General features: G+C 41.5%; 2 protein-coding genes and 1 long non-coding RNA gene across 5 annotated transcripts in view; 2 read left to right on the top strand and 1 right to left on the bottom strand.

Moving 5' to 3' along the window:
- The window catches only part of CUL4A (cullin 4A), a 37449-nt gene extending 35690 nt beyond the window's left edge, over positions 1-1759 (top strand). The window contains exon 20 of the mRNA XM_080346764.1: positions 132-1759. Coding sequence (XP_080202890.1) covers positions 132-227 — 96 coding nt within the window. The 3' untranslated portion in view covers positions 228-1759. The remainder of the gene's footprint in view (positions 1-131) is intronic.
- On the bottom strand, positions 281-6580 carry LOC308041873. The gene is made up of 4 exons (XR_013922280.1): positions 6543-6580; positions 4202-4599; positions 2328-2937; positions 281-390 (listed from the first exon to the last, which is right to left on the bottom strand). It is a non-coding gene; the product is annotated as an uncharacterized lncRNA (long non-coding RNA).
- Positions 6581-6689: 109 nt separating this feature from the next.
- Positions 6690-27656, top strand: LAMP1 (lysosomal associated membrane protein 1). 3 transcript variants are annotated; one of them, XM_080346785.1, is made up of 9 exons: positions 6690-6892; positions 16735-16850; positions 18170-18383; positions 18492-18650; positions 22523-22758; positions 24516-24638; positions 25572-25641; positions 25812-25982; positions 26640-27656. In XM_080346785.1, the coding sequence occupies exons 1-9, from the start codon at positions 6703-6705 to the stop codon at positions 26777-26779; spliced, it is 1419 nt and encodes a 472-aa protein (XP_080202911.1). In that variant the 5' UTR covers positions 6690-6702; the 3' UTR covers positions 26780-27656. The 3 variants fall into 3 exon arrangements, with proteins under 3 accessions (XP_080202911.1, XP_080202910.1, XP_080202912.1); XM_080346784.1 differs by having other exon boundaries at positions 18489-18650; XM_080346786.1 differs by lacking the exon at positions 6690-6892 and adding an exon at positions 15667-15739 and having other exon boundaries at positions 18489-18650.
- The last annotated feature ends 35 nt before the right edge of the window (positions 27657-27691 follow it).

Here is a 27691-nt window from a genome sequence, read left to right as displayed (position 1 = left end):
GCACTCCTTTTTTTTTTACATAAAATATATTTGAAATGTATTTGCATTTATATTACTGTTATACTAAGCTCATCTATTCTTGTAGCCTGGAGACTATATTACTGTTATACTAATCTCATCTATTGTTGTAGCCTGGAGACTTGAAAAAGAGGATCGAATCTCTCATTGACAGAGACTATATGGAGAGAGACAAAGACAACCCCAATCAGTACCACTATGTTGCTTAATGGAGGAGAAATACTTTTATTTAAATTAAAAAATCCAAAAAAAATAAAAACCAAAATCATTCACAAGTATCTTCAGGACACCAAATACCTATGCTGTTCCAGACTTCCCTGTTCGCAGATTTCAGGTTGATGTAGTATATTATTCAACCAGCTGCATGCACTGCTGTGGAAGAGAAGCAAAATGACACGTTAATTATCATCATTGTCAAGACTCCTTACTAATTTTCAATGTCATGTTTTTATTTCTTTTAGTTACTCTTTTTTTTTTTTTTCTTTTTTCTTTTGGGTTCTTCAAAATTTAGTTTTACAGTTTTGTTTAACAATGTCATTGAAGTTGGATGGAAAAGTAAAATCACTTGTGTGAGAAATACTTCTGTGTTGGATGCAAGTCTCGTTTCTTCATTTCTCTGTTCTTAACTGCATCCCTAAAGACCCTATATGCTGCATTCTTTAGCTACAGTGACAACTTGGGTAACTTTTAAAAAACCCTTGATTGATGAACACTTATGTACAAGCAGTGTTGTTGAAATACACTGAATTTTTGAAATTATGCACCATGAAAACCCTTAAACTCGTGTTCAATTGATTTTCTTTCAAATAATTTTAAGCTTCATTCTGGTTTGGATAAATCAGGTTTTGAAGTGAGATCCTTGAAGTGCCAAGAGGACAACTGTGTTCATGTGTGTAGTGAGTTGTTGGGTTATTTAGCTAAGATATGGATTATTATTTTATTACTACTTCTGCTGGTATGGGTGGCAAAGATTAGATCTGAGTCAAAGAGGCCCTACCTCATTTTAGGGCAACTGGTGTTCATGTAATTGCAGTAACATTTAGTTTTGCCTTGAAAATAACATACAGGGAAACTACTGTACAGCGTGCTCCACTTTAAAAAACAAAATCTTTTCTTAAAGATGACTTTTATGATCTTGATATTGTGAAAGCATAGTTTTTTGTCTTGAAAGATTGAGGATTTTGTGAGTACTTTGTTACATACTGTATATATGCAAGTTGATTTGAATTAAAGAATGAAAGACACTGTAGATCTGCTAGATAATTGTGACTATAAGGAAGACTCCCTTTGTTCTAATACTTACAAGACTCTGTTTACTTTCCGGATTTGCATACTAGTGTGATTCATTCTGAAAAAGAGCTACCAAAGGAGTTTTGATCATGGCATAAATGAGAATTTAACTGAGCAATATTTTCTTGAGAGATACCTAACTAAGTTTATGTAACATGGGGTTTGTGCATCAATTAAAAAGCCACCACCTCTTCCTAAAGTAAACATTGCTAAGAGTTGACATCTTGTGGATTTACAGATTAAAGTCCTTGTTCTGTCATCTGGTGTCATTAATTGTATTGCATTCTTCTGAATTATTTTTGTTCCCTTTGTGTTTACAAACTAAACACATTTAGTTTATTGTATTTAAAATATATTTAATATTGTAATTTAATGTAGACTTATTTTAATATTTGAATCTTCAGTTAATGCAAATAAAATCTTTGATGCATATTAAATATTAATTTCTTAGCCTTTGTGACAATGTGGCACTTCTGTTTATTTGTGCAGTTTGTTCTTCAGTGTTAATTATACCATTCACTGAGTAGTTAACTGTCTATGCCCATGGAAACTCATCAGATCCATCTTACTGGACTTTTAAAACAAAAAGTAGTATGCGCCTCACAGAAGTGTAATGGCCAGAGGCTTTATCCACACAGAAAGCTGGCAGCAGTGCACAGTAATTGATATCAAGCGGTGAATGTTACTGCCTCCCCTTTCTGAACCCTGACTGCCTGGTTCAATGGTTTTAAACAATCTATTTAAAGCAGTGGTGTTATCCTGAAAATGACCGAAATGGTTCTGCCTTAAGAAGCAATGTTAATTGATTAAAAGTGCTGTGATAGGTAGGTTTTCTTAATTGCCATAGACCAGAACTCTTTGGCCAAATTACTCTGGTATGGCAATTAAAAATGAGTTGTTCCATGAGCAGTGGAAATAATGAAGCTGGTCTTTCTGTGTTGTATGCTCTTTGTCCCCTACTCTATCATCACTATCAAATAACCTCAAGCAGCAGCACTGCAGAGGGTTTTTCTGCTTACCTCTGCCTTTCTGCTTGTGGGAGCACTGGTTTTGTTCTTCTTTATCCAGTTGCTCATCTTCACCTGACCTCCCAAAGCTACAGAGACTGTATCCATCTCTGAAGATTTGTACTCTTCCAAATGGGTCTGAAAGTGGCTTCAGAGGATCCAAAGCTATGGGAGAGACTGACAGGCCAAGGTGCTAGTGACTTTTTTTCTCTGGTCTTCATTTTTAATTGGATTTTTCTCAAATTTCTATTCCTGAATTTGTATGTGCTGAACCAAACAGGTAAGCAGTTGTTCTGTTAGTCAGCATGGTAATCACTTCTTCACAGCAAAATAGCTGCATTTGATTGCTTTTTTGATAGCTGGTGACAGAATTTGACTGAGCATCCAGGCTCAACTAGGTGTTGGTCTGATGCCAGCTATTTGGTTTACATTGCCACGAGTGTATTTGTGCCCACAGGGCAGAGGTTGCTATACATCTCCTCCTGGAAGATCAGCCAGTGTTGAAGACATTGGGCTGTAGCAAAGGAACAGATTTCCTCTGTAGAGCATCCACGTTCAGAAAGTGTCTTGAAAACCTGGATTTTGGCAATTCAGTATCCTTGGAACAAATTGTATAGCAGCTCTGTGGAATGATGAAAGTAATAGCAGGAATCTGGGATACAGGAAGGGACTCTCCAATCTTACCAAAACCTTCCCATTTAATTCAGTTTAACATAAAACATTCAGATACCTCATCCAGACATATGTTATATGTACTTATAAAGCAATTTGCCTAAATGTGAGACCTTGTCATCTAGCCCAACATTTTCTGAGGGCAAGCAAGTGTGAGAATAAAGGCTGCTGGCTGACCTGCAACTGCTTCTCAAGTCCAGCAGCTCCCCTTACAAGCCACCAAGAGTCTCCTTCCTGCCCACTCCCTGTGTCCTGTTTTCTCAGTTCAGTATTTCAGCTTCCGCTTTATTTCTTTATCTGAACTTGGGTTTATTATTTAACTCCCTTGCTCTGCTGCAGCTTCTTTCTTCCTTTCTTTGTGCTATCAATCTTTGAAAAAAAAAAAAAGTCACGCACCTTTCAGGCAACTTTAGTGCATTGATTTGTTATGCAGATAGACCTGTTTGTATGTTTAGCATCCTTAGCAGGTGTGTTAGGGATGAACGGACTCTATACTATAACCTTGGTTATCTAATTCTAGCAAGTCTCTTCAGAAAGAAAATAACTCAGTGAAGTCAGGGAATAATCAGCAAAAGTCTACAGCAAAAATGAAGTCATGTTTCATGGAAAGTCTTTTCTGGTAAAAATTCCCAGCCTGTACTCTGTCTTCCATGGTAGTACTCTGCCTAGACTTAGCAGAAGTTTGTACTGTAGCAACAGCTTCAAGATCTTGTGGGTATTTCCCATGTTCTTTCCTGTAAGCAGTCACTGCATCCATGGCTCTCCAGGGCCAGGAGCTGTCCCATGGTTCATCTGGAACTGTATGCAGGTTGGCTGGACAGCAGCTCTGTCAAACAAAATTAGTAGGGATTGGGTATGGACTACATTTCCCTCAGTGATTGCACAAATTTGGCCCCTCCAGGCTGTCTATATACCAGCTTTTACAGAAGCTGTAACTTTGTTTGTTTATGTCTTAGCCTGCTATGAAGTTTGATTGACGTTGGCCAAGCAGTTTTTGAGTAGTGAGGCTGATGGCCAACACGGTTGCATAAGATTTGTTTCATTAGGAAAACTGGCTCACACACACACACCTGGTAATATTTCTGCTGACAATGACATAGAGATTGGGGTTTGTGCAGTCTCTACACAACTACAGAAAGGCTTAGGAAGGTGATGATCCACAGCACATAAGATCAACATAGTTCTCAACTGATAGCCTTATGTTCTTTACTTACCAATTTCTTGCCACCATATTGTTGCTTGATGCAAGTTATGTATCAATATTAATTGGTAGTTATCCAAGCATACATCAGTTTTCCATTTGCAGACATGAATTTTCCAGAAGAGGGACAGACTGCTGTAACGCAAGCTTAAACCTGACATTGGGCCTCCATCTCTACTTCATTTGCTGTCAGGCTGCAAGTAGCTTGCAGACCTTTCTCTACTCCCAGTGCAGGTTCCAAAAACAGTGATCAAAACCTGAGAACAGCTGATGTCCCACCTCCATTAACCCCAACTCCTCTGCAGATGACTCATTCAAACATTTGACCAGAGCTGTTTCTTATGTCCTTTTTCAAGCTGACTAACTTCTGCTTTTGGCAACACATGGCAAGAATGAAGATTACTGGAAGTCCTGCAGGGAAAAGCAAACAAAAATAAAACATTTCTGTCTCTAAAAATGCGCAGCTAGAAACACAGTATTAAGAAATTAATGTCTGTTTATAGTAATAGCACTATGAAAGCCAACCTGAAGAACAAATAAACTTTGCTAGGATGTTTTGTGGAAATGGGAAGCATGAGTGAAAAGGGACAAATACCAAGGAACAGTCATCAACTTTCAGAGTAGCCGGACTTGACTTTATCAGCTAGTAGTAGCTAAACTGCATTTCAAATCAGTCCTAAGTAAAAATGTTTGAAGGTGGCCTGGAAGCCTAAAGGATTCTGTCTCAGCACTGATTCATCTGGAGCACTCTAATGAGGAGAGGGATGACATGGCAGTCATTTTGGGAAAGCAGAAGCACACTGCTGTTGGCACACTTTCCAGTAGTACTAGAAATAGGATTTTGGTAGCAAAATAAGTGCTTCTGAGGTTTTAGATGAAGAAAGTGTATCCTTAACAGCTTAGAGAAGAGCATTGAATTACAAAGTGATCAAATGGCCTGGGTGCCCTATCTCTGTTACTATGCTAACATCTGTCAATAGATGAACTTCACCTTTTTTCCAGTTCTCTCTCTCTCTCTCAAAAAAAAAAAAGACTTCTTAAAATTCTTGTTTATAGAAACATCAAACAACATCAGAAACTATGTGAAAGCACAATTAGTTTTACCCATGCAACCACAAGTCTCTAGCAGTCCCTGTTTTGGCTTGGAACAGATACAGATACATATGTACACATCGGTATACAAAGATGTGTTATTTCAGAGCTAACAAACCATTAACTTCGAGTGCTTTGATACAGCTGAGACTAAATTAATTCTAGGCCAGATAATTGCATCTTAGTCTGCGTTTGAAGTCAGTGGCAAGGAACATATTCTGGAGGCAATACAGAATTTAGGTGGGTTAATTGCTCACCAAAGCCATTTCTCACACTGCTCTATCACCTCGTGTTGCTTTCCCCACTGGGAACCACAGTTCAATGCCTAGAGCTGGCGAGGCTGCCCTGGGCCCTGATCATAGGATGTGGCAAGGACCGTGTTGGAAAGGACCCACAAGGACTAGAGAGTCCAACTCCTGTCCCTGCATATGACAACCCCACAGTTCACACCATGTGTCTGAGGGTGCTGTCCAGTCTCTTCTTGAACACTGTCAGGCTTGGGGCCGTGACACCTCCCTGGGGAGCCTGTTCCAGTGCTCCACCACCCTCTGGGGGAAGAACCTCACCTCTGGATGATGTTCCTCACAGCTCTCACCTGACACGAGTTACAGGGATAAGACTATAGCAGACTAAGATAAGACTAAGCTGTTACCCAACACCCTTGCCGCAGGTGAGGGTGGGGCAGATGGCCTGTGCCAGGGCAGCAGTGCCTCAGGGCCAAGCCACGGCTGCCTTCAGCCCACAGCAGGAGAGGGCCCTGAAAATCATAGTTGGTTGGAAGAGAACCTTAAGACCATCGAGTTCAACCATAACCTAACTTTAGCACTATAGCACGTCCCCAAGAACCTCATCTACGTGTCTTTTAAACCCCTCCAGGGATGGCGACTCCACCACTTCCCTGGGCAGCCTGTTCCAATGCCTGACAACCCTTTCCGTGAAGCGGTTTTTCATGATACCCAATCTAAAGCCCCGCGCTCACGGGTCACGGCCGCTGCCAACAGCTGGGGCTGACCCCCGCAGCTCGTGACAGTGACGCAACGGACACACCCCTGCGCGCGGTCACACGCGCCGAGCACGCACCCGCCGCCCCACAGTCGTGCGCGTGAGGGACACAGGGCACGACACGGACGCCCGCGCCGAGAGACGGTCCCGCTCCTCGCGCCTCCCGACGCGCGACAACGACCCACCCACGCTCACGCACAAACACGCTCGCCCCGGCAGCTGCGCGAAAACCCGCGCGGAGCCGCCGCCCGCACGCTCACCCGCTCCCACCAGAGGGCGGCACCGCAGTCCCACCCCGGGACCCGCCCCGCCCCCTGCCCTCGAGCGATCCCTCCCACCTCCCTCGCCGGGGCGCCAGCCGCCCTGAGCGCCTGGGTCACGTGACGGCTCCCAGGCGGGGCGGGTGACGTCAGAGGTCATATGACCGAGCGGGGCCGTCGCCACTCTCCCGAGCGCGGTGCGCTGCCGCCGCCCCCCGCCGCCGCCGCTACTGCCGCTGCCCTCGTCCCTTCTCCGTGCTCCCGCCGGTGCCGCCTCGCCCTGTCCCCTGCCCCCGCCATGGCTCGCGCCCAGGGCGCGCGGGGGCTGCTCGCGGCGGCCGCGCTGCTCGGTAAGCAGAGGGGCGGGGCGGCCGCGGCCTGTAGCGCCCGGCGGGGCGGCGCGGGGGTCGCTGCGGCCTGAGGCGGCCCCGGGGCCGGCGGCGCTGGAAGCAGCACCAGTGCGCCGGCTGTAACTGGAAACACGCCCGCGGACTCACACCTGCTGTTGCCATTCCGGGGCGGTAACTCTGGCCTGGGGGCTCCGGGGGGCGGTGGTGCGGCACCCAGCTGGGCTGCGGCCCGGCCGGGGGCAGGTTCACCTGCGGAGCTCCTCGGCAGTAGCGCCTTTGGAGAGGTCGTTCCCCCACTGCCTGCACCGGGTCCGTGCGGGGCCTGGGAACCTGTGACAGCTGCGGGAGGTACGAGGGGAAGGATGGAGAGAAGGCGGTGGCTGCTGCTGTTGCTGCTGTGCTTGGTGAGAGAACCGTGCAGCGCCCAGGAATGCTCGTCTCGGCATCTGCTCTGAGTCCAGGGGCAGCGCACCGGGAAGAACCTGAAAATGTGTCTTTAGCTCTCCAGAGGCATGGAAACACATTAACTACTGATGTCATTGCTAGGAAGTAGCTCCTTTCTTTAGAGCCTGTAATGCTTCCTTTAATGGCTTTCATCCTATCTTGAGTGAAATCTGAAATGCCGCTGGAATAGATAGATTTTAGTGTCTTCATGAGAGGGGTTCTTTGGTGCAGCAAGATGGGTTTATAAGGAAGTGTGTCTGGCTTGTTTACTGATAACTACCTTGCTTTAGGTTTCTCGCCTTGAAAGCCACATCACGTGACACTATCAGGTTTCTGAAATGTGGCTTTGGCAGCAAAGCAAACTTCTTCAGCAGCTAGCAAGAATATTTCCTCAATAATCCAGCAGTTGAGAACAGTTATGTGCCATGAGTTTGGACACTATGGCAGCCTTTGAAACTCTTCTGACATTTCTCTGGTAGTAAACATCTTTGTCGTTATTGATGATACTTAGTTTTACTGAGCCTGAAAGATGTCACAAGGGGCGGTTCAGATATCCAGCTCTTGCAAGCCACTCTAGCAAGGAGAGTGTGTACAGTGCTATCAGACTTGGTTTTTAGGACTGGCAACTTAAGTGGCATTGAGCTGCTGTTATAATGGAATTCTTTTATTATCTTTTATAGTCTTGGCTTAAATGAAGAATTGTTTCTGTTTGTCTTCTGATCAGCCCTTGTAGTTTTTAAGTAGTAACAGAGATAATATTTTCCGGGACTGAAGTAGTCTTCGTCTGCTTAATTAGCAGTTACAAACATAATTCAGTGCATTTAGCTTTGTCACTTTCTGGCATGTAAAATGTGTTAGGTTGCTGCAGCTTAGGCAACAGACTAGTTTGTTTTACTACAGAGTAACTATTTACTGACAAACAGGGCTTTGTACCACCGTCTGGTAGCTGGGTGTTTCTATGTAACTTTATCCTACAGTCTTAGGGGAAAACTTTGTGATGCAAATAGAGACCTCTTTGAGTACAGATAGCCTCCACCATCTTCTGCTGGAGTGTGGAGCTTGGGTGGTGGTGAGCAGAGAATAATATGACATGTAAGATAATAAGAAGATAAGGACTGAATTCTTTAGGCATTTTCAGCTCATTTGAAGCCTTTTAGTCATCTGAGTGAACACTGATGAGGATAAGGTAATGATCACAGGAGGCTGAAGAATTAGCATGGGTGGGTCAGATGTGAAAGCTTGTTTGCCAATGCCTTGACTTCGGGACAATAGATTTTTATATTTTTTTCCCTCTAGAATACGTCACCACACCTCACTGTTTCATTTTTCCATTCACATGGAGCAGCAACTACAAAGCTGAATATTTCATATATCAACATTGAGTATTTTGTGATTAATTCCCTCACAAATATCAAACGTGCATCAGGAATGAAAAAGAGATTTAGGCAATAAAGTGATAAATACAGGGAAAGGGCACTGTGGGAAATGAAGTACCTGCCCTCAAACTTAGCTGTTGCTTTTTGAAATATGAGGGAAGATGGTGCCTGTCTGCTATTGGGCACGATGGGTCAATTGGGTTGTGTGCCAAGACCAATGGAGCTGCTTGTGTTCTTTGAGTCCTAGAGTCCCTGTAGTTTTTTTCATTTCTGAAACACAGACACATCAGAGAAAATATTTCTGAAAATCTAGGTTTAGAGTCAGACATGGATTCAGTGAGTAAGTCATAAAGTGTCTGAGATTTGGGGAAGGAAAAATGAGTTTGAAAACTAGTGTGATGCCATTTCAGAGTTAATGGTGCCTAGTCCACGTGTTTCTATTGCACAACTGTAGTCTGAAGGGGAATTTCAAACATTGCTACCAATGTAGGGATATTTGAGAGAAACATGGATAATAAATTCCAGCCAGTGAGTAATTTGGTGTTGTATTGTTTTCCTCAGTTTTGGCATTGCTAGCTGTAGGAAACTGAGACTGTGTATGAAGTAGTTTTAATGAAATACGACCACTTCTACATTGTGTGACTTTCGAAACATTGTTTTACCAAGTGCTGCCCTTAACATAGTGTTTGCTTGGTAGCTTCTTCAAGTGTGTTGACACAGTCTTTGCGGGCCTGAATTTGTGTGCTAGTCCCAAGCCCTGTCGTCATGTGATAGGTTACTTGGCTTTGACTTCAGCAGCTTTTCTGACTTGTAACATAACTTTTTACTTGCCAAATAAGAACTCCACAGGCTCCCTGACACGCCGCTTTTGAGATACACTCCTGAGGTTCCTGTTCAGGCTGACTTAGAAGTTTCATTTTTTATGTAACCTGCTTCTAGATTGTTCTGTAGTGAATAGGATGATTTCTAAACAGTAGCAGATGATAAACTGAAGAATTACCTCTAGGCACAGAAGAACCCTAATCAAAGAAAAGATGGATATTTTATTGCCTCCAGAACTGAGAAGTTAACTACTGTTATCTCTGTTAAGCCTTTCTATGTCTTAAAGATAACTTATTTCTAGCACTAAAAAGGCATACCTCGCCTTTGCTTGTTGCAGCTTAACTGCAACAATTTGTCTTTTCTCTCAAGTCACACATGATTGTTTGGAAATCCGTTGAGAAAGCTTGGTGCCATAATGGATTTCTTGGTATTTATTCTCCTAAGCTTGGCAGGAGACCCTTTTGGGTATGTGAGTGGTAGTAGTTACAACAGTTATTTGAACGCTTCCTTGCATTATCTTAATAGTAAATTATAGGTTTTTAAATATATCTTATGTTTTGATAAACCAGGCTTCCACTTTTTTGTGCATCTTGACTTCAAGGTGGACTGGTGTTCCTTTCAGTGTAAGGGTAACAGTTTCTTGACCATCTCTATCACTTGATAGCAGCACTGGCTGTCAGTACTGTTTTTTCTACTGTAATTCAAAGTGTGAGAGTATTGCTAGTACCCTGACAGTAGAGTACAGAATTCAAATGTAGTTCAGCTTTTTGCAGTGAGCACTTGTCTAGCTGTTTCCTCTCCAAAATTCAGGCTTAAGCACAGTAGTCCACACTTGATACATTTGGCTTTCTTGTTTTAAACTTCAGTGGCTTCTGATTTCTTAACAAGGCAGAATTCAATCTGTGTGGTACAAGAACACCAGTATGTCTTTACTTTCCTTGACAGGGATGAGATCTACTCTTGACAGGACTAGGAGACTGGCTACTTAGGTGGTTGGCTTATTACTTCTTTTTCCAATATCCTCTCTTCTGGGGAGGCTTTATTTTTAAATTGTAAATACAGTGCTCCTTCAAAACATTGTTTGGGGCCACCAGCTACTTTGAAGGATGTGTGTTACTTGTGTGGTGTGATACAGCAGCACTAACCAGAGCAAGTGCAAAATGAACTTGTGTGAACACTGAAAAGGATCTAGCCACAGGAGTTCAGACCTTCCTGTGGACTCATGTAATCAGCTGCTGTAGAGCTATCCCAGGACTTCCTTCCTCTAGATAGGAAACCATAAAGAAGATTCATGTGACTAAACTTGATGCAATTCTCTGGCCAGATGGCAAGTGTAGAGCTGCTAAATAGCCAACTGTAGAATGGTTTGGGTTGGAAGGGACCTGCTCTGCTCTGGGCAGGGACACCTTCCACTAGACCAGGTTGCTCAAAGCCACATCCATCCTGGACTTGAACGCGTCCAGAGATGGAGCATCCACAGCTTCTCTGGACAGCCTGTTCCAGAGCCTCATCACTTTCATAGTGAAGAATTTCCTTACATCTAATCTAAATCTGCCCTCTTTCAGTTTGAAGCCATTACCCCTTGTCCTGTCACTACATGCCCTTGTAAAAAGTCCCTCTCCAGCTTTCTTGTAGGTCTCTAGGTACTGGAAGACTGCTGTAGGGTCTCCCTGGAGCCTTTGCCAGGCTGAGCAACCCAGACTCTTTCAGCCTGTCTTCATAGCAGAGGTGCTCCAGCCCTCTGATTATCTTCATGGCCTTCCTCTGTTTCTTCTCTGACAGGTCCATGTCCTTTTGTTTATAATGCTTTTGTACTTTTATAAATTTGTTTATAAAAGATAGAGGTTATTAATCTGCAAACTTGAATTGAGAAACAAAAGGTTTACTGCCCTACTGGAAATCAGCAATACCAAAATCATAATTTGAGACTGCATGAAATTTGTCCCTGACAGTTGTTGAGGATACATCTTCTAGGGTTGAATCAGGAAGTGGATATAATCAGGTGTTGCACCTGCACAAGTTCTTCTGATTCTCTTCTCCCCCAAAGTACTCTCATCCATCCTTGATTTAAGCTCTGTTTCCTGCTTCTGCCACTGTTTGTGTTCAAGTGTGTCCAACAGCAGTTGAAATAGATCCAGCCTTGTCTTTTCTTGGTATGCTTTCCAGATAGATAGTGTTTAGTCTTCCGAGTCCATTGGTGCAGGTAAGCGTAACTCATAATTTTATGAAGACCATTTTGTCTCATGGTTCATACATCAATTCTGCCAAGGGATTTTCCTACTTTCAAATGTTCTCCAGAAATGTTAGGGTTAGTAAATAGTGTGATCTTTCAACAAATACATTAATTTTTAAATTGTTTGTTTTGTGTGTGTGTGTTTGTTGTTGTTGTTTTTGTTTGGGGGGGTTTTGTTTATTGTTTTGTTTTGGTTTTTTCTGTACTATCCCAAGGTAGTATAGATCCTGGATCCTAAGCAAGTGACCTTGACTTATTCTTTTGAGAAAGGAGTTGAGCAAGATGTCCCTTTGGGAGTGGTGCTTACATTAGAAGACAAGTGATTAGAGGAGAGCGTAACTCCTCAGAGATTTTTGCATTCTCTCCTCTGGAATAGGCTTGGAAGTCTAAAGTGGTGACTAAGGTCACAAAATGGCACTGAGATGACAAGATCCTTCCAAACCATCAGAATGAGTAAATTACTGGGCACTTCTGTTTACATGTACGATAGGAAACAAACCTTTAGATAAGAACCAGCATTTCTTATCTCCATGGATTAATGCCCTGTAGATAGCAGCATTCCCATCTGGGCAAAGGTGCAGGATAACACAGCAGCGCTGTAGCTCAGGTACAGAGTGACTGTGTAGTGCTGGCATCAGTCAGCAAGTGTCCCTCGCCTTCAAAGTGCTGCCACATAGTAATTACAGGGTAGGCTGTAGCCAAGGAGAATCTCTGATGCGTATGACCAGGCCATGGGGTGATTCTCTGAACCACTGTTGGGGCGTTTTGCTGGGCTATGCTGCAACCCTGGTTTTCTGCCCTAATGCCATAGTCACTCAGTGTTAACTGCAGCCCCACCCACTCAATATCTGTATCGCTTGAACAACTGGTGATGTGGGGGATATGCCCAGGTGGATTGGGATGGCTTGCTGTCCTTTCTGCCAAGAGGGAGGAAGAAAAATACTAAAGAGGTTTTTACGTATGCAGGCAACATGAATATAGTGCAAATTATGTAAAAGTAGCTTTTATTTTTGAGATCCTTATTGTCAGTGTTTCATGTTTCTAATAAAAATTGGAGACAAAGTAAATAATTAACTGTGGTAACTCAAGTCCTCTTTGCAAGCAGACAGTGTAAACAATTGCCATTAATTTATGCCTACTATTTTTAGAGCACAACAACCATTAACCTTTCTCCCTTAGCAGCTTTCCATTATATGGGAGAGTAGTAGTAGTAGCTGTGCTTGGCTAACAGGATTTCAGTTACAGAAAGGTTGAAACCTGAAAGCATTTTTGTGTGTTCAAGAGATGGAGAATCCTGCCGTTCTAAGAGCCATATTCAAAAGGGCTCAAATTTAGATTGTTTAATGAGCTAGATTGTTTTGTCAGCTTGGTAGTTTTCAGTTTAAACAGTTTAAAACAAACTTACCTTTTTGAGGTAGAATTCTTTAAGATAAATTGTTATATCACTGGGAAGTCTAAGTTTTGTTTGACTTTTTTATTTTATCTCAGACTGCTAATACACTCTGCTTGGTTTTTTGGTGTAGGTATGTTAGATAAGGAAGAATGCTGGATTTAATTCAAGTGACATATCTAGTTGTTGCTTCAGTTTTTACCTGCAATCTTTTCTTGTATGAGACTAATTTCGGAAATTAGATATAAAAGGAGAGATGATCCTATGATTTTCAATTCAAAATATGCAGCTAGAATAAATATGTAAGCAGCTCTTTTTCAGAACCTCTTGGAGTACAAAGGAAGCATCTGAACTAAGTGAAATTTCTTTGATGCTAGTATATTTTTTTGATTCCTCTACTAGATATCCTTAATGTAGGATTTCCAGCCGAGTGAATAATGAACTTCGTAAAACTCACTTTTTGCTATTGACAAGTCTAGGAGCTCTTCAGCTGCGTAAATCTGGAGTACTGCACTTGCTCTAGCACAGATAGTTGTCAGATAGGGTGTTCTAGTTTATTAAGAAGAACATGTAAAGTCTGAAGTTAAGAAGCAAGAGGCTGGCTGTATCAGTTTTTGTGTTAAATAGCAAAGAATTATATTGTTATGAGAAGCACAAGCAATATTCTCAACTTGTAGATATACCATGATAAAATTAAGCAATACTTTATGTAACTTAATTAGAAATATTCCCAAGAGAGATTGATTCAACATCAGTTTGCTTTTCTGTATTCTTGACATTTTGACTGTAGGCTCATGCTATTTGTGGGCTGGTGATGATTCATGCATTAATCACTAGCTGACACTGAAACTGCCTTCACAAACTCAACAGCTGCTTTGCTGCCAAACCCAGCGAGCTGTTCCTCTGCCTTAAACTGGCTGGAGCAAAGAATATGCAGGACCTTCTTTCCTTCAGTTTCTTGATTTGTTCTTCAGTGTTTTTTCCTGTCTTTTCTTTGTCCCTGCGTGCCTTATGTTTTACTCAGTTTCATCTGCATTCCTCCAAGACCATGGGAGCAGATGATGCTGCAGCACGGTGGTCTCTCTGATTGCCATCCTTGTGCATGTCAACTTGGTTGCAGTGAAACAGCTCTCTTACCACTTCATGTAGGACAGCTCGGTGCCTCCTGCTGGATGCATCCATCTCATCACTAACACTGCAAATCCAGCAGCTGCTGAACATTTCTTGAGAAGGAATGGAGTTTTATAGCGTTTGGTCCACACTAACAAAGTCAGGATTTGTATAATGGTGTGAACTTTAACCTTGCAAAAATATAAGAGTTGGTGTTTTTCACTGTTTATTCACTACTTACACTTACTGAAGGATGATTTGTCAGCTCTTCATTCCCAGAATCTGTCTTCCGTTTGGTGCTTTCTGGTACCTCTACTTTGTCTTTTGTTGTTCTCTGAATCATCTGTAATGGGCAGGTCTGTCATGTTTTCCTTTAGGTTGGCAACATTTTTCCTAATTGTTTTTCAGTCTTTTCCCTGCATTTCTCTTTAAAACTGACTTTTTTTTTCTTCCATTCTTTCACCGAGTATTGTTTATTTTTAGCTCTAAAATCGTCATGATTTTTATTGCTATCAAACAAAGGAGTCAACATGTACACAGAAGGTTTTCATTCTAGTATGCCTTCCATTGTTAGTGTTGTTTCAAGTAGCCATGGACTCTTTCCCTCCCTCTACACTGTTTTCTATGCTATGCTAGAAATGGTCAAGAAAGTATAAGCAGCTCTGCTCTTGAGAAGACAAGTGCTTGATTAAAATGTAAACAAGTTCCAGATGTAAAACCAAACTGAAAGAAACTTGGCAAATTGAAACTTCCATGTGGAGGAGCATTGACTATTTCTAGTACTGTTCTGAACTGCAATAATAACATTTTATTTGTGAATATATGTTCCTTAATGAACACCGAGCTGGACACAAAGTCAAAGGTGGGACGAATTTGCTTTGAAATATCAGCTTGCTATGCTATCCATTCTTAAGCAATTTCTGTCTATCTGTGTTTTCAAGTCTAAACTCTTTAATCAGCTGGGTAAAGTATATTAATACCAGTTCAAGTTTTGTTCCCCTTTGATTCTGGGGGAGGGTATATCGTTCCTAAGGGGAAGGCAACAAGGGAAAATGCTGAGTGCCAGAGAAATAGTTTCTGATGTGTTCCTGCAACTGAAGGGCCTTCTACCAAAGTCCAGCTGACAAAAGTCCGGTTTTTCCTAATAACTGTCTTAATACTATTGTAGGCACTATCGCTTTGTAGCAAAAAGTTTTGGAGTTGAGATTTGCTTTTTAAGAACTTTGGGGCAGGGGGGTGGGGGTGCAGCTCACTAATGGATAATCTCTCAGTTGGATCTTTTTGCTATATCAGCAGTTGAATGGATTAGCATGTTTGACTCTTGAAAGCTTATTTGCTTGAGATAAATTGAGTGCTTTATGTCTTGCAGCTGCTTTTTTCTTTCAGGTTTTCTGCAAGATTGAAGTTGTTGCAAATGCAAGCAGATAGAGTGCTATCAGTAAGGGGTTTTTGCAGTGAGGTTTGCTTCAGAGGTGCGTGTCGTGACAAATTGAAAAATCAGAAAAATAAAATGCTGTACAACAAAGAACTTGGAGCACCTTAGTGTGATTTGAGATGCAGGAGCGCTGTCCAGTTAGCCCTTACTGCAAACAGAAGAATGAGATAACCACCTTTCTGGCTTTGTCCAACCTGCCTGAATGTGTCCCCTGGGCAAAGCTTTGCTGGCAGTGGACACAGTCCATGCTGAGGCTGGAAGGGACAAGCCCGTGCTGCTCTTGCCGTGTGTTCTTATCCTGTGCAGTCAGTACTAGTGTAATCAGTTGTGCTAGTGCACCGAGCACTGGGGCTGGAGGGGGGTGAATGGGGGAAAAACCTGTGTTTCTGTCAGCAGCTCTGTCTACTGGTCAGGAAAACATAACCTCAGTCTGTGTCAAGGTCTTGGCCTCCATCCTCCTCTCAAGCGCAGAGAGCGTGATGACAGTAAAGAGAACTTCTCCTGGCAAGGGTGGCACACTCCAGCATGCTATTTTTGGCAGTCCTTCCAAAACATCTGCAGTCAATCCAAGTTTTCTAAATGCTGCATTCAGTGCACGTACAGCTGAGTGGCCTGGTACAGCGGGAATGAAGGCTGCGGGGGGGAGGCTGAGCGCTACAGGCGTGCGGGATCAAATATGCCAAGTCAGTTCTGGCTGAAGCTTGCGAAATAGTTGCTGTGTAGAGTGAACACTGCATAACTGCCTTGAACAGTGACTGGTGTTTGTTGCAAATTTTTCTTACCCTCTGAGGACCCAGCATGTCAACAGTTTTGGTCTGAGTGGCTTTGTCTTTTTATAAATGGGCTGTTAAATTGATCCTCTGTGTGTTAGTGATGTTGAAGCTGGTACAGAGACTGTTAATACCCAAGTTGCCAAATGCAACTGCCGTTTAGGATGTACTCCCAAAATGTACAGTTGTACCTACTTGTCTCTTAGGGATCAAAAATAAAAACTTAAGTGACACCAAGTTAACCTCTTGTCATTCTTAACAGGCTTTTTACAGGCTTGCTCTTCATTTGAGGTGAAAGATCCAAGTGGTAAGGTCTGCATAATCGCCAATCTGACAGTAGCCTTCTCAGTGGAATACAAAAGCAGTGGGCAAAAAGAGGTAAGGGGGTTATCTCACTGCTTGTCTTTAACTTGTGTTTATAAAGTGTTTGATATTGTTGCATGTGCACAGTGTTCAAAATTCAAACAAATATTTAAGCATGAAAAACTGCTTCAGCAGAGATTTCCACCCTCCCAGTCAAGTTGCATCATTTTTTTTTTTTTTATTACTGATGCTTTTTCTAATTAAACAACAGGGTTAAGGCAGTCTGAAACCACCACAAGCAATACATGTGTGAAATTGTTCTTGTGACTGAAATTCCACACTAGTCCTATTGGTAGCTAAAACTTGAAACTCTAAAGGCAAAAATGCTGCCAATGGTCTTTTGTTGAGCTTGGTCATCGCAGTTGCTTACATGGACTAAACTTGAATTGAAATGGCTGTTGGCGTATAGCTTAGCAAATATCTAGATTTCAGTATATCTACAGACCAGTGCAGGGCTTACAAGTTGTCCCACGTTAAGAGCAAAAGCCTGTTAATGGAAAGTTAAGAATTTTTATTCACAAATACTCTGCTTTTCAGTTTCCTTTTTTGGTGTCTTTACTACTGAACAGGAATTGTGGATTATTTTTAATCTCATAGCGACTGCATGTTTTGAGACACTCTTGAAGTTGATTCTTTTTCCTAGCCGTCAGTGTAATGTGAGATTAAAAAAAAGATCTACTTTGCCAGTGGTGTGTTTGCTGTCTGTGACTTGAGCGGAGAGTTATATTGCCTAGTCCATTTTTTCAGTGGTGCTGGTGGAGTGAAATCCTGCTGATACTGGTATGCAGGTTTGCATTCAGAGGTGACTGCTTTTACAACATGCTTCTGGCTGTTTTTTCTTGTAAGCTGAAAACCTTCCAGTAAACACCGTATTGTTCTTCAAGTACCAAGTTACTTCTCAATATGTAATAAAGTATTATAGCTGAACTATGCAGGCTGTACCACTTGCTTTTGTTCTTTCTCAATTATACTACAAGAAGCAAAGCTGAAATTCTCCAGTTTTTCACATTTCCTGAGTTTTCCAGATTTGATTCACATAGTGCAGAAGTACCTGTAAATTCATAGTGCTAGTTGGGGGGCAAGGGGGAGTGGGGATGACATGGATTGTCTAAGAGGTCCTGTATGTACTGTTTTGTCCTCAAATTTTGGAGAATATTGTTCTTAGAAATGCAAGTGCCAGTAACATGCCAGTTGCTGTATACAGGTATATAAGTAGACATACCATATATGAATGTCAGCTGTATGTTTTATAACAGTTTCATGGGATATTTAAAAAGCAGTAAGGAAGGGCTGCTACATCATCCCATTTACATGTTTTGTTTTCTGCCCCACAGTTTGCACACTTCCGTCTTCCACAAAATGCAACAGTAGAGTCACAGAGCTCCTGTGGTACAGGTAACACATCTCATCCACTTCTGGTGTTGGGTTTTGGAGCAGGACATTCGTTAAGCCTGAATTTCTCAGAAGCTAAAGACACGTACCAAGTTGAAGAGCTAGTTTTCTCCTACAATCTGTCAGATGCAACTTTATTCCTTAATTCAACTGCAGGTAAAATTAAAACTTCCTGTTCCCATTGTGTAACCCTTCCAGATGTAATACTGATTTGTTTCTCTAAACACTGTTACATACTAATGCAATGTGATCTTTTTACAGCAGGAATGAAGAGAGTATCACATAAAAGTATTATCCAGGCACATATGGGCACAGAATACAGATGCATCAATTCCAAGCAAGTCAATATGAAGAACGTGAATGTTACTTTTAGCAATGTTACTTTGGAAGCCTATCTCATGAATGGCACTTTCAGTATGAACAGTAGGTATCTCGTAGCAGAAAATGTACTTGGTGAGCTAGTATTTCTAATAATAGGTTGTTTCTTCCAAAGTCCTAACTAATCATATTTAGGCAGGTACAAACTGGATTTAAAGCTCTGATAGCAGCATCTTTTGAGATGAGTAGACCTGGTTCAGGTTTTCTCTGTAGGGGTGTCAGCATCTATGACTAGAAGATAGTGCACTCTTTTCCAGTGGGTTTTGTACAGGTATTAGGGAACATTCTTTCTGTTCATGAGTATATATGAATGTAAACGCGTGCTGCAGTAGGTGGACTGGGCACATGGCCAGAATCTTAGATTAAGAAGTATCTGATAACTTCCAAGTATTATGCCTCTACAAAAGTAGTTTGAACTAGTTACTGTGTGCTCTGGGGACATCAGTGCTATAATGGCAGACAATACAGAACTGGTCTGGAGGGAGCAGATACGTGCATCTTGCAACAGGAGACTTTAAGCTCTGACAGTCATGTTCTTTGTCAGACTCAGTCACAAAATGACTTTTTGTCCTGATTTCTTGTATTGAAAAGCATTTTGGAATTTCACTGCTATAATGATTAGACAACAAACTACTTCATGGTCTGTTCCTGTCTGTTGCTTTTGTGGCAACACTCCTCAAATCTGAAGGGCCATGTAAACTGATCATCCATGCTGTCTCAAGGAGTGATAATTCTTTGCCTTGCTTTTGGGGCAAGTAAAATGTCTTCATCTTCTCTGGGAAATGCAGAACTTTTCTTATTATTTTAATCCCATTTATGCACCTGTTAAGTTGAAATTAATCTTATAAATGAGGGTGGTCAGTGCTTGCATGGGGTGGATACACTGAACAAGTGCCTTTTACAGGAGTATCTCTGCCTTCTCCTGTATCTCTGAAAAATACCTTGTCTGATGCATGATAACACTGACATTGACTTCTTTTATGGCTGCCTCACATGACTGGCTCAAATTTCAGCATGTATCATTCTCTTAATCAGTTTTCTTTCATTCAGTGAATTAATTTGCAGCAAATATGTGGACCTACATTTGTCATTAAAAAAAAAATCTTATTTCTATTACTTCAGTCTTCAGAACTATCTAAGTTTTTAAATATGATATCTTGATCCAGTTATCATACTGGATGAGTATGATAGCTGATCAGGTGTCAGCAGCCTTGAAACATAAGCCATGATATTGGGAAAAGCTGGTTTTTAACTTCTACAAAACTTCAATAAAATCTGCCTGCAGTGTAATACTTTTACGATCAACTATTATCTGTTCTTAAATAGTCCTTTGGTTTAAAAAAAAAAAAAATCAATGTTGCATTATATCTGGAGGATGTTCCTTATGCAACACAAGTTCTTCAGCATTTACTTTATTTTCGGTTTTACTTCCTTCTCTTCTACTTTAGATTAATATAAATGTTTTAATTTTCCATGACTGCTTCACCAGAGTTGCTTTTCTCTGTCCTGTGGTATCACTGTCTTGATGAAACTGTTGATCCTCAGAAAAAATATCTGATTTCCTATGATCCTGGAACAGACACTGGTCTGAGTTCAAGCTTTTTGGTTTGTTTTTGTTTGCACATTCCTGTTATTCATACTGCCATATGCAGGTTTTTCCTTTAAATTATTGTCATACTTACGTTTTTATTACTGTCTTGGGACTGCATCCAGATACTTTTTTTCTATTTCTACTGCATGATGAGCTCTGTCTTCCTTGTGTGGTTTGTTGTTGTGTTTGTTTGTTGGGGGAAGCGGGGGGATGAGGGGGCGTATTTGTTATTTTGGGGTTTTTTTTCTTTTTAATGATTGAAATGGTTAATTCTCATATTATCCTTTTTTTTTTTTTCCTAATGTTCTTGACACTGAAATCATATTGTTCTTTCCAGATCAGTTCCTTCTTTCTGTTCTTGTAGATGCGAGCCTTCCCCTCTCCTTTTGGCATCTAGTTATTGAGAAACTTTAGATCTGGAATTCTCCCTTTTTTTTTCCTTGCAACTCTTTCATTAGAGGGTATTTCTGCTGGTGATCTGGGCAAGTCTCACTGAAGGGAAGAAGTGCTCGTTATTCAGTGTATCTGCACATCACTGGTGATGGAAACTCCTGTCAGTGTACTTAGAAGTTGGTGACTGAGGTTACGGTGGTGATTATCTGCAGGTCTGAAGAACAAGAGGCTTTTACTTTATCTGTTGGTAGTTTTGTCAGCTGCTTTCCTGTAACTGTCAGAAAAAGATGTAAGAATTTGTCTCATCTTCAAATCAGTCTTGAAGAGCTACTAGGAGCTATGCTGTAAATCAGTTCAGTAAAAATACTGTATCAAGACTCCACCTAGGACAAATCTTCACTTGAAGTGATTCAGTTCTTTCATCTCAGCCAACTTGAATAAGGGGCTGTATGTGTTGAGGTCTTGCAGATGGAGGGAAATTCTCCATTGAAGCACCCAGTAAAGCGGCCATCTGGTTTATTTGTTAGGAAATTACCACGTTTGGGGACCGGTATCTATTAAGTCTACAAAACATGTGGTCATTCCTCCATTCATCAAACTTCCCTCCACTCTTCAACCTTCCAGAAATGGACTAGAGAAAGTCTGAGTTCAGAAGGTGTGCTAAGAGTTCCTCTTTCTGAGCCAGAAAGTTGCTGTTTAAGGTCAGAGGCTATATATTAGATATCTAGTATCTGCAAGATACATGTGGGTTAAATTATAGAAGTAGGCCCTTTGAGTCAGAATTGGCTGCTGCTGCTGCAGTTGCTGTTGTCCTTATGAAGTTGCAAGCTGTTATCCCTGGCACATAGAAATGACCTTGGCTTGGAGCATGGAAGCCTCTACTACAGTAATGTCTTTGCTGTGACTTTCGGTTTTGGCTTGATGTTCGATGCAGGAACCTTCCTGGCTCTCAGATCAAGTTAAGATCTTGCTGCCAGGTGTTTCTGAGTACTCCGGCAAATAAATCAGAGTCACTGTTCTCTCTCTCTCTCTCTCTCTCTCTCTCTCTCTCTCCCCGCTTTTGCTTTGGAAGTTGCTGCTGAACTGGATGAAAAAAGAAGGCAGTCTTACACATCTTCACTCAGCCTTGTACCCCCAGTGGTGGGTGGCCAGTCATGCAGGACTAAAGGGAAGGACGGTTGTGAGACCCAGAGGCAGAGGATATAGAACAGTCATAGAATGTCCTGAGTTGGAAGGCACCCACAAGCATCATTGAGTCCAACTCCTGTCCCTGCATCTGACAAACCCACAGTTCACACCATGTGTCTAAGGGCAAATATATATATAGTAAAACATTTGCCTTCAGAAGTGGTGTCTTAGAATCCCTTTGTTGTTAGAAGAGCCATGGCACTGCTTGAGAGGGTCAGTAGTATTTTAATGCTGCTGTGCGTATTGCCAAAGTAATGACATAGGGGCCTCACAACCTAGTAGTGTAACTGAGGGAGGTGAAGGAGAACACACATCTCCTGGACACTACTTTTAACAACAGGCAGGAGAAGTATTCCTCTGCTTCTAGCAGGAGTCCCCAGAGTGCCTGAGGGGTGGTCATCTCAGCCTGGCTGTGAACATACAGCAGGGACACTGGCTCTGTCAGCACAGCAGCATCTTATTTATCCTGACCTGATGGTGAGCTGAAATGACAAACTGTAATGAAAACAAATGTGGTTACCTTGACTTCTGTAAGAAACAGCAGAGGTGTCATTTTCACATGCCAGGTTTTGAAAATGTCTCAGACTTTGCAACAGGGGTTCGGGTAATGTGTTTCTTGGCTTTTATTATCTTCTGTTATGAAAAGCTGCTTGAAATTGTGTGCTCCTTTCCCTTGAGGATTAAAAAGGTAGATCATCCCACAGCTTCATCTTGTTTGGTAATGACTGTTTCCCTTTCTCTTCAGAGACAGAATGTGCTGAAGACATGGTCTCTACTACTGCTGTAGTGCCTACCACTCCTAAACAGACTACTAGCCATGTTCCAAGTACTAGCCAGGTTCCAACGACTGGCCCAGCACCAACTGCAACACCCCCAAGTCCTGAAGTTGGTAAATACAACGTGTCTGGTGCAAATGGAACCTGTATACTTGCCTACATGGGGTTACAGCTTAATATCACATATGAAAAAAAAGATGGAAAGGTATATATTATTTTTCTTCAAAGCCTTCAGGTTTCTTCTTTGGGGAAAACTTGGTAAATTATTATAGGCTAACTTTTTTCTTAAAAACAAAGCAGAACAGTTCTTTAAAGTGTTCATCCATGATTGTCATCTATTTGAATTGCTTAACTTTGACTAAACTGGTGATGATTCAAACAGTTCTCTTCTACTGATAGTGGTTGTTCACGATTTTTCCATTCAGTAAGAGTACTAAGCTTGTCTGTCAGAGCCAGTAAGTGTATATGACCATTCCACAGAAGCAGTAAAAATTATCGAGATGAGTAGCGGGAATCCTATTATCAAAGATGCCATCTAAACAAGACTTTTAAGCAGTTAATTAAAATACAGGAATTTGTCCTGAGGCACCTGAATGAAAACAGTGAATTACTATCAGAAGGGAAAATTATTACCACTGTAAAACTTGTGACTTAGTTAACTTCCAGCCAGCATCAAAGAGGCTTGGGTTTGACTTTAAAGCTTAGTGTCAGAATTCAACAGCAAAAATGCTACATGGTTTATATAAGATCTAGCCCTGGCACAGATTCTTTCCCTCCATTGCTAATGCAAAGCCCAGCTTGCCAACCCCATGGATGAAGCTGTTACCACTAATGGGTAAGGCAAAGCTATGAAGAGTAATCCCAAAGGGACTGCTGAAGGCCCTCAAAAGGAAACAATGACCAAGGATTGGCAAACCTTTGTGTCCAGTAAAGCTTTGTTATAAGGACCTTTGATCACAAGCTACTTTTTCATGTCCTGTGGCTTAATCTGGGGTAACAAGGACAAGTACAGGCAAACATATTATGGCTCCTTTTGTGTAATTTAAGTTGCATCTCAGTGAAAAAGGACCTGGTGTGGGGAGGGTGGTATCTGTATAGGATTTAGTTGCTTGATGCTGTATGTGGTGGTGCAAAGGAATCTATTGCATTTATTTATGGTGATGATGACTGACAGGTATAATAATGAGCAGTGATAGATGGCATGTGGCTGTACAGTAGCTGGTTATGACGGACTGTGTTTTAGCCACCTTAATTGTGTGAAATAACCCTAAGCTGTGTCTTTTAGTGTGGCATTCTAGCTCTGCTGGAACAGCTGGTTTCTAGTGTAATGACCAGGGAGGAATTAAATTTTCCAAAGTCACATTAGGGTCAACTAAGAGCTACTGAAGGTTTCCATTGGGTTGTTCAAGTGCATTTAACCCCCAGCCTTCTGCAGATGCAGGACAGTATAAAATCATCTACCATGGGCAAAGCTAATGCATTTTGAACTGAAGTGACGTGCAAGATGATTGTGCTTACAGGCAGTTCCTGTGATTATGTCAAAGCAGTATTTCACAGCTTGTTGCCCCCTGAGGGTGGTGGTTGCTAATGTTTTTTGTTATGCTGTTTGGACCGAAGTAGTTTAGTGTGGAGCAAGCAGCAAGTTATTGGCTTCAGGAAGCTTTGTTAGGCATGTGAAAATGCACTTTGTTCTCTGTACCAACCTGGTAGCTCAGGTGCAGCTTACACCGGCCTGTAACTTGCATATGTATCTGCCTGATTGTCTGTAAAATGAGTGGGCAAACGCAGCATTGTATGTGTGCATGTGAGTACAAGCAAGCTAAAAGTTACAGAACCACAGAATGTTAGGGACTGGAAGGGACCTCAAAAGATCATCTAGTCCAATCCCCCTGCCAGAGCAGCTGAATGTATGGTGATGTCTTAGTCTCTTCAAATGTCATGACTGATGCACTTCTCTCATAGACGGGATTGGATTTGCTGAATTTCATGCCACGTAATACGACTTCTTCTGGGACATGCAACAAAATGTCTGCCTTCTTGTTTCTGACTTACAACACCACAAAGGTTATCTTCCACTTTGCATTGGTAAGAGTCTCTGCACAAAGGGTGTAGGGTCTGCAGGGGAAAACTAATGTGGGAAAACTAATCGGGGCAAGTACAAGAGAAAAAAGATACAACTACAGGAAAGGGAGTAAATAATTCCTTTGTTTTTAATACTAGGATTTAGAGGGTTTAATACTTGGTAACTGTTGTGAGGAAAGGATATATACCTATATGTATAGACAGACATCTATTTTGTTTGGAGTGGGAATTTCTTTTAAGATTATATTGCCTACTCTCTAAAGCTTCTTGCCCAAACTGGGAATAGTTCTGCTATAGCAGAGGAATAGCCTGTGACAAATAGGCATCTCATCTAATTGTACAAGTCTGGAACTGGATTTAAGTCCTCATTAATATTCTTTGTACAGCCCAAGAGCCATTTGTGCTTGTCTATGGACTCCTGTGATGGGTGGAAATCCTCTTTCCCACAGTCCTGCCCCAGTGCTGTACTGGAGCTGTGTACCTTTGAGGGTTGAATCCCCTGTGTTTGTCAGCTTCGTGCTGCTTTTAATACATGATCACCTAGACCTGTTCTGTTACATGATTCTCCACATCTCTGTGGGGTACCAAGCTGCTTTAAAGCTGTGTCTGTAGCACAGGTGAGATCATTGTACTAGCCTTGTTAAAGTATAGGTGCGACTATACCTTTAGCTTGGAGGTCAAGTGAGCTGTCTGAGGGGCTGTAGTCCCCCCTTTCTCTGCCTCCCTTCCCCAGAGTAACTTTCCCTAAGGTACAGACTTTGTGTAGCTTTCCTCTCTAGAAGTGCAACTCAGCTCTTCCTTTGGACGCTAATCCCAACTGTGGACTACCCTTTGGAAACGTTTCTCAAAATGTATGCAGAATTGAACTGGAATGGTGACAGCTTATGTTGTACATCATTAGCTTAAACGGTTTGTTTGTTTGTTTGTTTTTTAAAGAATACAACTGCTGAAAAATTCTTCCTGCAAGGTGTGAATATAAGCACAGTTCTGCCTTCTGAAGCAAAAGGTAGGGACTTTCAAGAAGTTTATTTTCAGTGACTGCTACTGTAAATTTAAACAGTTGCTTGCGTTAAATAACGCATTAGAAATGTTGGGGATGAACGCATTGAATTTAAGCTCTATGAGCTTACAGCTCTTGCTCTTCAGGATTCTGTAATAAGACTTTCTCTTACACAGCTCTCAGATTTGAAGCGTGGAACAACAGCATGAGTGAGCTGAGAGCGACAGTGGGGAACTCGTACAAGTGCAGCGCAGAGGAGAATCTGCGGGTCATAGACAATGCCTTTGTCAATGTATTTAATGTTCAGCTCCAGGTTTTCAAGATTGATGGAAACAAATTTGGGCCAGGTAAGAGGTTTACATTTCGGGAGAGGGAACCTAAGATTTGTGAAGTGCACTTTGATATAAACATATAATATTAGGTAGTCAAAGGTCAGCTCGTGGGTGCCATGCTTAGTCTCTGCATGCCCTATTACAGATGTTCTGGGGGCTGCTGTGAGAAGTATGTAAAAAGCTTTGAAATAGGTAGGACTTTCTTCCTTGTGATCCAGAGAAGAATTAGGAAACAGTGGTAACTTTCTCTCCTAACTGTCTGCAGACAGTTGTACAAAAGGTGCAATTTTCTGGGAGGTACCTGCCTTTTTTAATTAATGCTGTCCTTTGTGACTGTGGTTAAAGCAAAACAGCTGGGGGAGGAGTCACATGGATATATTTATATGATGGCTAAGCTTGTGCTTACCAGTAACAGTTCTTGAGAAGGAAACAATTATTATACATCTCTGTGCTGTGGGTACAACTAGTCCTAGAAAGATTTCATCCTGAATGATCATAGTTAGTGGACCTGGCTTTCTTTGGTTGTTGGCAAAGTAAGCTAGATCAAGTTAATTTAACTAGTTAACTTAAGCCGGTTTTGTCTATGTGCTGAGAGTAGAAGCTTGAGTTCTGGCTATGGCCATCTGTTGCTGCACTGATGCCTAACATGCATTTTTTTTTCTCTCTCTTCAGTGGAAGAATGTCAGCTGGATGAAAATAACATGCTGATCCCTATAATAGTTGGTGCAGCCCTTGCTGGTCTTGTTCTAATTGTCTTGATCGCTTACTTGATTGGCAGAAAGAGGAGCCATGCTGGATATCAAACAATTTAATGACTTGCACTAAAAGCCAGTGTAGATGAAAAGCAATTGCAAGAGGCTGGGAAAACAAACCCCACACATTTCCCCTGAGCTAAGATTGATATTGTAAGGGAACACGTTTTCTTGCAAATTGCTGCTGCTTTAAAGTCTGCTTTATTAAATGTGAAATCATCTTGCAGCATTTAACTATGCACAAAAATAACTTCTGAAAATTCTGGTGTTTAATTTTGCTAACTAGTTTAAATATTTACCCACTTAGAAACAAGCTAAAAGTTTTTAAGGGTGCTTTTTTGGAATTGGCATAAGATCATGTCAGCTAAAGATTCCAGAGAAGGATGTTGCTAATTCACACTGACTCAGTTTAGAGAACTCTTAACAAAAGGAAAAGGTTCATTCTTTGTACTGCTGCCATCCAGCGATGATGTTAATTATACTGATGATCCATTTAAAAAAACATCTAGTAACAACTAACAAAATGGAAATTTAAAATCTGAACTCCACCTTGTCTCTTAGGTGTGTATTTTTTACTAAGCTTTAAACTCAATGCCTGGCACATGCAGGGTGTGAACGACGCAATACTCAAACCTTACAGGAACTCTTTATGATTGGACAACTCCCCTGTTTGATATTTTTGATGCTATGCCAGCTTGTTAGGAGCTGGTACTTTTTTAAAATGGGTGTTATTTTTATTTACTTTTTTTGTAAAGTGATTTCAGTCTATTATGTTGGAAGGTCCAGAGAGATCCTGTTACTGCACATGTGTACAATATAGATCTCAATCTGCTGATTCTCTTGCTTTAAACTTGGCTGGGGGGTTGTACACTTTAAGGATCAGTTCTTATGTATGCATTGCCTGTAACAATGCTAATAAAGACACTCTTTTTCTGTATATCTTAGTCTTGCTGGTCACTCTTAAAACATTTG

Source organism: Nesoenas mayeri (assembly GCF_963082525.1).
Source record: "Nesoenas mayeri genome assembly, chromosome: 1".
Lineage (NCBI taxonomy): Eukaryota > Metazoa > Chordata > Aves > Columbiformes > Columbidae > Nesoenas > Nesoenas mayeri.
The sequence above is the reverse complement of the archived record's forward strand: the minus strand, read 5'-3'. Positions and strand labels throughout refer to the sequence as shown.

Bases quoted from the DNA above. Each gene is read 5' to 3' on its own strand.
- LAMP1 (XM_080346784.1), top strand. From the start codon at position 6,703: ATGACCGAGCGGGGCCGTCGCCACTCTCCCGAGCGCGGTGCGCTGCCG. The intron at 18,651-22,522 runs GTAGGTATCTCG...CTTTCTCTTCAG, and splicing joins TGGCACTTTCAGTATGAACA to AGACAGAATGTGCTGAAGAC. The intron at 22,759-24,515 runs GTATATATTATT...CTTCTCTCATAG, and splicing joins ATGAAAAAAAAGATGGAAAG to ACGGGATTGGATTTGCTGAA.